At 50.1% G+C, this 12,500-nt stretch overlaps 1 protein-coding gene across 1 annotated transcript in view; it reads left to right on the top strand.

Moving 5' to 3' along the window:
• Nucleotides 1–12,500, top strand: part of LOC106564208 (meteorin-like protein) — a 22,733-nt gene that overhangs the window by 87 nt on the left and 10,146 nt on the right. Inside the window, exons 1-3 of the mRNA XM_045690758.2 lie at nucleotides 1–345; nucleotides 8,102–8,348; nucleotides 9,124–9,295. The exon at nucleotides 1–345 is cut by the window's left edge and continues 87 nt beyond it. Of these exons, the coding sequence (XP_045546714.2) occupies nucleotides 248–345; nucleotides 8,102–8,348; nucleotides 9,124–9,295 (517 nt within the window). The 5' untranslated portion in view covers nucleotides 1–247. The remainder of the gene's footprint in view (nucleotides 346–8,101; nucleotides 8,349–9,123; nucleotides 9,296–12,500) is intronic.

Raw genomic sequence — 12,500 nt, 5'->3', positions numbered from 1 at the left:
ACTACCCTACTGCTCCTACTCCCCGAGGCTCCCAACGGTTTTACACGGATATCCCATCCTGTCGAAATGAAACGGAACTTGTACGGTACAAAACAGAACTGTTGATTCTGGTGGACCCGTACCCTTCTTACCAGAGACTACGATGTGAATAAATAGGCATTTGCAGGATTTATTGGTGGATTTTTGTGGTTACTGAGAGGCGGGACGTGGTCGGACCATACTGGGGCGGAGGAGCGGTTGGTCAACTATGCTGTGGCCAGGTTTAGCGCACTGGGTAGCGGCTGTGTTTCTCTGTAGGGTCGCCTCGGCGCAGTACACCAGCGATCAGTGCAGCTGGAGAGGAAGGTAGGCTGTACGTTTATTATTGTATGTGTGTTATTCGACAGGTTTTATAGAGATTTTCTGGAAACCCTCGTTTCCTCCCTGCACTTCCAGATGTTGCGCAATAATGTCCTCAACAGCGAGACCATAGCATATTTGCAGGTGCAAACAGGTTGGATAAATGAAGTCTAATGCATGTAATATTTTTTTGCTTTAAACGGGGGGGAGGGGGGGGGGTCTGTGAACCACTTGTTTGCTGCTCAGTAAGTAGACTTTCAGTTGTAGCTCCAGAAATGACTAAATAGAATTCATTAAACCCGTGGAAATAAGAGGGGAGACGGAGGTCAGGGGTTGTTTGGACATCAACACCCTCAGCCTCAGAGAGAGAGAGAGAGAGAGAGAGAGAGAGGTGGAAAGAGGGATAAGTGGAGAGAGAGAGAGATGGAAAGAGGGATACGTGGAGAGAGAGAGAGAGATGGAAAGAGGGATACGTGGAGAGAGAGAGAGATGGAAAGAGGGATAAGTGGAGAGAGAGAGAGATGGAAAGAGGGATAAGTGGAGAGAGAGAGAGATGGAAAGAGGGATAAGTGGAGAGAGAGAGAGATGGAAAGAGGGATAAGTAAGGAGAGAGAGAGAGATGGAAAGAGGGATAAGTGGAGAGAGAGAGAGATGGAAAGAGGGATAAGTGGAGAGAGAGAGAGAGATGGAAGAGAGAGAGATGGAAGAGAGAGAGAGAGAGGTGGAAAGAAAGAGAGAGAGATGGAAAGAGAGAGAGAGAGAGGTGGAAAGAAAGAGAGAGAGATGGAAAGAGAGAGAGAGAGGGAGAGGTGGAAAGAGAGAGAGAGAGATGGAAAGAGAGAGAGAGAGGGAAAGAGAGAGAGAGAGAGAGAAAGAGAGATGGAAAGAGAGAGAGAGAGGGAAAGAGAGAGAGAGAGAAAGAGAGATGGAAAGAGAGAGAGAGAGGGAAAGAGAGAGAGAGAGAAAGGTGGAAAGAAAGAGAGAGAGAGATGAAGAGGAGAGGTGAAGAGAGAGAGAGGTGGAAAGAGAGAGAGAGAGGGAAAGAGAGAGAGAGAGAGAGAAAGAGAAATGGAAAGAGAGAGAGAGAGGGAAAGAGAGAGAGAGAGAGAGAAAGAGAGATGGAAAGAGAGAGAGAGAGGAAAGAGAGAGAGAGAGAGAAAGAGAGTGGAGGGAGAGGTGGAAAGAGAGAGAGAGAGAGATGGAAAGAGAGAGAGAGAGAGAGAGGTGGAAAGAAAGAGAGAGAGAGATGGAAAGAGAGAGAGGTTGAAAGAGAGAGAGAGGTGGAAAGAGAGTGAGAGAGAAGTGGAGAGAGAGAATATAAAGTAAGGGAGATAGAGATATGTCACCATACAAAGCTGTAAAGGCTCTTTAACTTCCTTATACAATGAGATTGTGTTTATACATGGATATGTACTTTAGGACTGATGGATTTGCATAGGGAACGTTTTTGCTTCTCCTGTGCTGTAGCCTATAGCTATAATACCTATAATATTCAAAGAATACACGATAACATATTTTGAACTGTTCCAGTTAAATATACCAAATCTCCGTGCGTGCGCCAGAAGGAGAGCTTGGGTTGGGCGCTTGGGCCGTGGAGCCGCCAGAGGGAAAAGGAGAGGGTTGCAGCGCTATACCTCGTGCGGAGTTCATACCTTACCTTTCATATACTCATAAAACTGTGTTCTAGGCTATTGTATATAGCATGGCACCCTCCAGAAAGTGAGTGCGCAGCCACTCCTGTAATTACAGTAAAATGAACAGGTCCATATGGCCTGTCCTTTGATCCGTCGTTTTAAGACGCTGCGTAATAAAACAATTTAAAAAATAACGTCTGTGCGACGCTATCTTGTTGCAGCGCTGCGGTGGAGTTTTCTTTTGAAGACATCAACTTCGAACACGTTTATAATCTTTTACTGATCTTAAAGTGCGCGCATCCAAGATAACCGACCACATCCTCCCACCCTGCGCTCCGGGATTTGGTCACATCGGGTCACAGTTTAGAGAGAGAGAGAGACTCATACCGTAATCAAGTTGCTCTTTAAACGACCTCTGAACTAACTGAAAAGGTATCATGCATTAGAAGTGAACTGTTGAATATGTTTGTTGTGTGTTCATCTTTATGACCAATAACATTGTTTCCTCAAACATCAAAATATATCCATAGTAAGTTTCCTCTTTTATCCCCCTCTACCCTCTACCCTCCCCATAACCTCTACCCTCCCCGTAACCTCTACCCTCCCCATAACCTCTACCCTCTACCCTCCCCATAACCTCTACCCTCTACCCTCCCCATAACCTCTACCCTCCCCATCCCCATAACCTCTACCCTCCCCATAACCTCTACCCTCCCCATAACCTCTACCCTCCCCATAACCTCTACCCTCTACCCTCCCCATAACCTCTACCCTCCCCATAACCTCTACCCTCCCCATAACCTCTACCCTCCCCATAACCTCTACCCTCTACCCTCCCCATAACCTCTACCCTCCCCATAACCTCCCCATAACCTCTACCCTCTACCCTCCCCATAAACTCTACCCTCTACCCTCCCCATAACCTCTACCCTCCCCATAACCTCTACCCTCTACCCTCCCCATAACCTCTACCCTCTACCCTCCCCATAAACTCTACCCTCTACCCTCCCCATAACCTCTACCCTCTACCCTCCCCATAAACTCTACCCTCTACCCTCCCCATAACCTCTACCCTCTACCCTCCCCATAACCTCTACCCTCTACCCTCCCCATAAACTCTACCCTCTACCCTCCCCATAACCTCTACCCTCCCCATAAACTCTACCCTCTACCCTCCCCATAACCTCTACCCTCCCCATCACCATAACCTCTACCCTCCCCATCACCATAACCTCTACCCCCCATCACCATAACCTCTACCCTCCCCATCACCATAACCTCTACCCTCCCCATCACCATAACCTCTACCCCCATCACCATAACCTCTACCCCCATCACCATAACCTCTACCCTCCCCATCACCATAACCTCTACCCTCCCCATCACCATAACCTCTACCCCCATCACCATAACCTCTACCCCCATCACCATACCCTCTACCCTCCCCATCACCATAACCTCTACCCCCATCACCATAACCTCTACCCCCATCACCATAACCTCTACCCTCCCCATCACCATAACCTCTACCCCCATCACCATAACCTCTACCCCCATCACCATAACCTCTACCCCCATCACCATAACCTCTACCCCCCATCACCATAACCTCTACCCTCCCCATCACCATAACCTCTACCCCCATCACCATAACCTCTACCCTCCCCATCACCATAACCTCTACCCTCCCCATCACCATAACCTCTACCCCCATCACCATAACCTCTACCCTCCCCATCACCATAACCTCTACCCCATCACCATAACCTCTACCCTCCCCATCACCATAACCTCTACCCTCCCCATCACCATAACCTCTACCCCATCACCATAACCTCTACCCCATCACCATAACCTCTACCCTCCCCATCACCATAACCTCTACCCTCCCCATCACCATAACCTCTACCCTCCCCATCACCATAACCTCTACCCCCATCACCATAACCTCTACCCTCCCCATCACCATAACCTCTACCCTCCCCATCACCATAACTCTACCCCATCACATAACCTCTACCCCATCACCATAACCTCTACCCTCCCCATCACCATAACCTCTACCCTCCCCATCACCATAACCTCTACCCTCCCCATCACCATAACCTCTACCCCCATCACCATACCCTCTACCCTCCCCATCACCATAACCTCTACCCCCATCACCATAACCTCTACCCTCCCATCACCATAACCTCTACCCTCCCCATCACCATAACCTCTACCCCCATCACCATAACCTCTACCCTCCCCATCACCATAACCTCTACCCTCCCCATCACCATAACCTCTACCCTCCCCATCACCATAACCTCTACCCTCCCCATCACCATAACCTCTACCCCCATCGCCATACCCTCTACCCCCATCACCATCACCTCTACCCTCCCCATACCCTCTACCCTCCCCATCACCATAACCTCTACCCTCCCCATCACCATAACCTCTACCCCATCACCATAACCTCTACCCTCCCCATCACCATAACCTCTACCCCCATCACCATAACCTCTACCCTCCCCATTACCATAACCTCTCCACCTCCTCCTCCGCCTCCTCCCCATCATCATCATAACCGCTCCTCCCCCTCCTCCCCATCATCATAACCTCTTCTCCTCCTCCCCCATCATCATCATAACCTCTTCTCCTCCTCCCCCATCATCATCATAACCGCTACTCCTCCTCCCCCATCATCATAACCGCTCCTCCTCCTCCTCCTCCCCCATCATCATAACCGCTCCTCCTCCTCCGCCTCCCCCATCATCATAACCTCTTCTCCTCCTCCTCCCCATCATCATAACCTCTTCTCCTCCTCCCCATCATCATAACCGCTCCTCCTCCTCCTCCCCATCATCATAACCTCTTCTATTCCTCCCCCTCATCATCATAACCTCTTCTCCTCCTCCCCCTCATCATCATAACCTCTTCTCCTCCTCCCCCATCATCATCATAACCGCTCCTCCTCCACCCCATCATCATAACCGCTCCTGCTCCTCCTCCCCATCATCATAACCTCTTCTCTTCCTCCCCATCATCATCATAACCGCTCCTCCTCCTCCTCCTCCATCATCATAACCGCTCCTCCTCCTCCTCCCCCATCATCATAACCGCTCCTCCTCCTCCACCCCCATCATCATAACCGCTCCTCCTCCTCCTCCCCATCATCATAACCTCTTCTCCTCCTCCCCCTCATCATCATAACCGCTCCTCCTCCTCCTCCCCCATCATCATCATAACCTCTTCTCCTCCTCCCCCTCATCATCATAACCTCTTCTCCTCCTCCCCCTCATCATCATAACCTCTTCTCCTCCTCCCCCATCATCATCATAACCGCTCCTCCTCCACCCCATCATCATAACCGCTCCTCCTCTTCCTCCCCATCATCATAACCTCTTCTCCCCTCCCCCTCATCATCATAACCTCTTCTCCTCCTCCCCTCATCATCATAACCTCTTCTCCTCCTCCCCCATCATCATCATAACTGCTCCTCCTCCTCCCCCATCATCATAACTGCTCCTCCTCCTCCTCCCCATCATCATAACCGCTCCTCCTCCTCCTCCTCCCCATCATCATAACCGCTCCTCCTCCTCCTCCCCATCATCATAACCGCTCCTCCTCCCCCATCATCATCATAACCGCTCCTCCTCCCGCTCCCCATCATCATAACCTCTTCTCCCCCTCCCCCATCATCATCATAACCGCTCCTTCTCCTCCTCCCCCATCATCATCATAACCGCTCCTTCTCCTCCTCCCCATCATCATAACCGCTCCTCCTCCTCCTCCTCCCCATCATCATCATAACCGCTCCTCCGCCTCCTCCCCCTCATCATCATAACCACTCCTTCTCCTCCTCCCCCTCATCATCATAACCGGTCCTCCTCCTCCCCCATCATCATAACCTCTTCTCCTCCTCCTCCTCCCCATCATCAACATAACCGCTCCTCCTCCTCCTCCCCATCATCATAACCTCTTCTCCTCCTCCTCCTCCCCATCATCATCATAACCGCTCCTCCTCCTCCTCCCCCTCATCATCATAACCGCTCCTTCTCCTCCTCCCCCTCATCATCATAACCGGTCCTCCTCCTCCCCCATCATCATAACCTCTTCTCCTCCTCCTCCTCCCCATCATCATCATAACCGCTCCTCCTCCTCCCACATCATCATAACCGCTCCTCCTCCTCCCCCATCATCATAACCGCTCCTTCTCCTCCTCCCCCATCATCATAACCGCTCCTCCTCCTCCCCCTCATCATCATAACCTCTTCTCCTCCTCCCCATTATCATCATAACCGCTCCACCTCCCCATCATCATAACCTCTTCTCCTCCTCCCCTCATCATCATAACCGCTCCTTCTCCTCCTCCCCATCATCATAACCTCTTCTCCTCCTCCCCCTCATCATCATAACCGGTCCTCCTCCTCCCCCATCATCATAACCTCTTCTCCTCCTCCTCCTCCCCATCATCATAACCTCTTCTCCTCCTCCCCCATCATCATCATAACCTCTTCTCCTCCTCCCCCTCATCATCATAACCTCTTCTCCTCCTCCCCCATCATCATCATAACCTCTTCTCCTCCTCCCCCATCATCATCATAACCTCTTCTCCTCCTCCCTCATCATCATCATAACCGCTCCTCCTCCTCCCCCATCATCATAACCGCTCCTCCTCCTCCCCCATCATCATAACCGCTCCTCCTCCTCCCCCATCATCATAACCGCTCCTCCTCCTCCCCCATCATCATAACCGCTCCTCCTCCTCCGCCATCATCATAACCTCTTCTCCTCCTCCTCCCCATCATCATAACCTCTTCTCCTCCTCCCCATCATCATAACCGCTCCTCCTCCTCCTCCCCATCATCATAACCTCTTCTATTCCTCCCCTCATCATCATAACCTCTTCTCCTCCTCCCCCTCATCATCATAACCTCTTCTCCTCCTCCCCCATCATCATCATAACCGCTCCTCCTCCACCCCCATCATCATAACCGCTCCTCCTCCTCCTCCCCATCATCATAACCTCTTCTCCTCCTCCCCATCATCATCATAACCGCTCCTCCTCCTCCTCCTCCATCATCATAACCGCTCCTCCTCCTCCTCCCCCATCATCATAACCGCTCCTCCACCTCCACCCCCATCATCATAACCGCTCCACCTCCTGCTCCCCATTATCATAACCTCTTCTCCTCCTCCCCCTCATCATCATAACCGACCCTCCTCCTCCTCCCCCATCATCATCATAACCTCTTCTCCTCCTCCCCCTCATCATCATAACCTCTTCTCCTCCTCCCCCTCATCATCATAACCTCTTCTCCTCCTCCCCCATCATCATCATAACCGCTCCTCCTCCACCCCATCATCATAACCGCTCCTCCTCTTCCTCCCCATCATCATAACCTCTTCTCCCCCTCCCCCCTCATCATCATAACCTCTTCTCCTCCTCCCCCTCATCATCATAACCTCTTCTCCTCCTCCCCCTCATCATCATAACCGGTCCTCCTCCTCCCCCATCATCATAACCTCTTCTCCTCCTCCCCCTCATCATCATAACCTCTTCTCCTCCTCCCCATCATCATCATAACCTCTCCTCCTCCTCCCCATCATCATAACCTCTTCTCCTCCTCCTCCTCCCCATCATCATCATAACCGCTCCTCCTCCTCCTCCCCATCTTCATAACCTCTTCTCCTCCTCCCCCATCATCATCATCATAACCGCTCCTCCTCCCCATCTTCATAACCTCTTCTCCTCCTCCCCATCATCATCATAACCACTCCTCCTCCTCCCCCATCATCATCATAACCGCTCCTCCTCCTCCCCCATCATCATAACCTCTCCTCCCCCATCATCACCATAACCTCTCCTCCCCCATTATCACCATAACCTCTCCTCCCCATCATCATCATAACCTCTCCCCTCCTCCTCCTACTCCCCCTCATCACCATAACCTCTCCCCGCCGCCTTCTCCTTCTCCCATCACCATTACCTCTCTCCTCCTCCTCCCCTTTACCCTATCTCCTCCTTCCGCAATACATTAACCTCTTTTCTACCCTACTGTCCCCCTCGCTCCTCCTCCCTCTTCTTCTCTACCCCATCTCTCCGCCTCTCTCACCCTCCCTCTCTCCTCTCCCAGTGGTCTGACCCATGAGTCACACTCCCGTGATGTGGAGCAGGTATACCTGCGTTGCTCCCAGGGCAGTCTAGAGTGGCTCTATCCTACTGGGGCCCTCATCGTCAACCTGCGGCCCAACACGGAGCCCACGTCTGGGGCTTCCCCCGGCCTACACGCCTGCATCAAGCCCCAGACAGACTCCCGCGGATCACACCTCTACCTGGAGAGAGCTGGACAGCTCCGCCTGATGATGTCTGAGACAGAACAGGTAGATGGTCGGTTAGTCAGTCAATCAGTCTGTCTGGTGGTCAGTCAGCCGGTCAGTCATTCAGTCAATCAGCCTGTCTGGTGGTCAGTCATTCAGCCAGTCAGCATTCGGTCAGTCAATCAGTCATTCAGTCAATCAGCCTGTCTGGTGGTCAGTCATTCAGCCAGTCAGCATTCGGTCAGTCAATCAGTCAATCAGTCTGTCTGGTGGTCATTCAGCCAGTCATCATTCGGTCAGTCAATCAGTCAGATTTATTCATAAATCCCTTTTTTACATCAGAAGTTGTCACAGATATTTTACAGTAACTTGGCTTAGAACAGCACAGAGCATGTTACATAGGCAAAAAATGCATGCTTAAGTTTAACCACTGTAAATATAATTGTTGATATGTTCATAAAGTACTTGTGTGAATATGATTATCTCAGTGTCATTACACCAGTACATTACACCAGTACATTACACCAGTACATACATACACCAGTACATTACACCAGTACATACATACACCAGTACATACATACACCAGTACATTACACCAGTACATACATACACCAGTACATACATACACCAGTACATACATACACCAGTACATACATACACCAGTACATACATACACCAGTACATTACACCAGTACATTACACCAGTACATACATTACAGTACATTACACCAGTACATTACACCAGTACATTACACCAGTACATACATACACCAGTACATTACACCAGTACATACATACACCAGTATATATTTAATCATGTCTGCTATATTTCCAGGCGCGTGGCAGGGTGCAGTGTTTCTCCCTGACAGAGGGGGCGCTGTTCATAGAGGCAGTGGGCCAGCAGGGCCAGCAGGACATCAGCAGGAGGATCACAGTGTTTCAGTATGAACTGGTGGCCAGCCACGGACCTGGAGCTCATCTGTACCCACACCTCAACACTGGCACTGGTAAGAGACCAACACACACACACCTGAACACTGGTAAGAGACTAACATAGACACACACACACACACACACACACACACACACACACACACACACACACACACACACACACACACACACAAACAACTGAACACTGGTAAGAGACTAACATAGACACACACACACACACACACACACACACACACACACACACACACACACACACACACAAACAACTGAACACTGGTAAGAGACTAACACACACACACACACACACACACACACACACACACACTGGTAAGAGACTAACACACACACACACACCTGAACACTGGTAAGACACACACACACACACACACACACACACACACACACACACACACACACACACACCTGAACACTGAATGAACCACTGGTTCAACTGACCCCTAGACACATTAAATAGGCCCTGTGTTAGCTGAAGAATGAACCACTGGTTCAACTGACCCCTAGACACATTAAATAGGCCCTGTGTTAGCTGAAGAATGAACCACGGGTGCAACTGACCCCTAGACACATTAAATAGGCCCTGTGTTAGCTGAAGAATGAACCACGGGTTCAACTGACCCCTAGACACATTAAATAGGCCCTGTGTTAGCTGAAGAATGAACCACGGGTTCAACTGACCCCTAGACACATTAAATAGGCCCTGTGTTAGCTGAAGAATGAACCACTGGTTCAACTGACCCCTAGACACATTAAATAGGCCCTGTGTTAGCTGAAGAATGAACCACGGGTTCAACTGACCCCTAGACACATTAAATAGGCCCTGTGTTAGCTGAAGAATGAACCACTGGTTCAACTGACCCCTAGACACATTAAATAGGCCCTGTGTTAGCTGAAGAATGAACCACTGGTTCAACTGACCCCTAGACACATTAAATAGGCCCTGTGTAAGCTGAAGAATGAACCACGGGTTCAACTGACCCCTAGACACATTAAATAGGCCCTGTGTTAGCTGAAGAATGAACCACTGGTTCAACTGACCCCTAGACACATTAAATAGGCCCTGTGTTAGCTGAAGAATGAACCACGGGTTCAACTGACCCTAGACACATTAAATAGGCCCTGTGTAAGCCACGGGTTCAACTGACCCCTAGACACATTAAATAGGCCCTGTGTTAGCTGAAGAAGGGGAGGAAGAGGTAGAAATAGGGGGGAGGGGGCAGGAGATGACAGGAGTTAAACAGGCTGACTGTCTGTCTAGCCTAATAAAGCAGTCTAGCCCAGACCCACACATCCACAGCCCTGCTGTCACTCAAGAGACAGACAGACAGACCAGACCAGAGACCCCCTCCCTCTCTTACTGCTGTCCTCTATCCCCCTCTCCTCTCTCCCTTCTCCCTCTCTGACATATAAAAACAAGCAGGCTAATCAACAGGTCACACTGGGGTCAAGCCCAGGGGTCAGCCAATCATCATCCAGCTGTCAGTCAGCGGTGTCTGCTGCAAGACAGGGAGAGGATATGATTGGTCAGATGGAGAATGGAGGGAGGGAGAGTGGGAGGGAGAGCGGGAGAGAGAGAAAGGTTTTGTTTCTGCCTAGTCCAGGTGTGGAGGGAGGGAGGGAGGGAGGGAGGTGTGTATCTGCCTAATACAGGTATGGAGAGAGAGAGAGAGAGAGAGGTTTGTATCTGCCTAGTACAGGTATGGAGAGAGAGAGAGAGAGAGAGAGAGAGAGAGAGAGAGAGGTTTGTATCTGCCTAGTACAGGTATGGAGAGAGAGAGAGGTTTGTATCTGCCTAGTACAGGTATGGAGAGAGAGAGAGGTTTGTATCTGCCTAGTACAGGTATGGAGAGAGAGAGAGGTTTGTATCTGCCTAGTACAGGTATGGAGAGAGAGAGAGGTTTGTATCTGCCTAGTACAGGTATGGAGAGAGAGAGAGGTTTGTATCTGCCGAGTACAGGTATGGAGAGAGAGAGAGGTTTGTATCTGCCGAGTACAGGTATGGAGAGAGAGAGAGGTTTGTATCTGCCTAGTACAGGTATGGAGAGAGAGAGAAGAGGTTTGTATCTGCCTAGTACAGGTATGGAGAGAGAGAGAGAGAGAGAGAGAGAGAGAGAGAGAGAGAGAGAGAGAGAGAGAGAGAGAGAGAGGTTTATATCTGCCTAGTACAGGTATGGAGAGAGAGAGAGAGAGAGAGAGAGAGGTTTATATCTGCCTAGTACAGGTATGGAGAGAGAGAGAGAGATTTTTGTATCTGCCTAGTACAGGTATGGAGAGAGAGCGAGAGAGAGAGAGAGAGAGAGAGAGAGAGAGAGGTTTGTATCTGCCTAGTACAGGTATGGAGAGAGAGAGAGGTTTGTATCTGCCTAGTACAGGTATGGAGAGAGAGAGAGAGAGAGAGAGAGAGAGAGAGAGGTTTGTATCTGCCTAGTACAGGTATGGAGAGAGAGAGAGGTTTGTATCTGCCTAGTACAGGTATGGAGAGAGAGAGAGGTTTGTATCTGCCTAGTACAGGTATGGAGAGAGAGAGAGGTTTGTATCTGCCTAGTACAGGTATGGAGAGAGAGAGAGGTTTGTATCTGCCTAGTACAGGTATGGAGAGAGAGAGAGGTTTGTATCTGCCGAGTACAGGTATGGAGAGAGAGAGGTTTGTATCTGCCTAGTACAGGTATGGAGAGAGAGAGAAAGAGGTTTGTATCTGCCTAGTACAGGTATGGAGAGAGAGAGAGAGAGAGAGAGAGAGAGAGAGAGAGAGAGAGGTTTATATCTGCCTAGTACAGGTATGGAGAGAGAGAGAGAGAGAGGTTTATATCTGCCTAGTACAGGTATGGAGAGAGAGAGAGAGATTTTTGTATCTGCCTAGTACAGGTATGGAGAGAGAGCGAGAGAGAGAGAGAGAGAGAGAGGTTTGTATCTGCCTAGTACAGGTATGGAGAGAGAGAGAGAGAGGTTTGTATCTGCCTAGTACAGGTATGGAGAGAGAGAGAGAGAGAGAGAGAGGTTTGTATCTGCCTAGTACAGGTATGGAGAGAGAGAGAGAGAGGTTTGTATCTGCCTAGTACAGGTATGGAGAGAGAGAGAGAGGTTTGTATCTGCCTAGTACAGGTATGGAGAGAGAGAGAGAGAGGTTTGTATCTGCCTAGTACAGGTATGGAGAGAGAGAGAGAGGTTTGTATCTGCCTAGTACAGGTATGGAGAGAGAGAGAGAGAGGTTTGTATCTGCCTAGTACAGGTATGGAGAGA

The sequence above is a fragment of the Salmo salar genome, chromosome 12, assembly GCF_965601325.2.
Source record: "Salmo salar chromosome 12, fSalSal1, whole genome shotgun sequence".
In the NCBI taxonomy this organism is placed as follows: Eukaryota; Metazoa; Chordata; class Actinopteri; order Salmoniformes; family Salmonidae; genus Salmo; species Salmo salar.
Note: the sequence above shows the minus strand (reverse complement) of the source record. Positions and strands in the feature narration are given on the sequence as shown.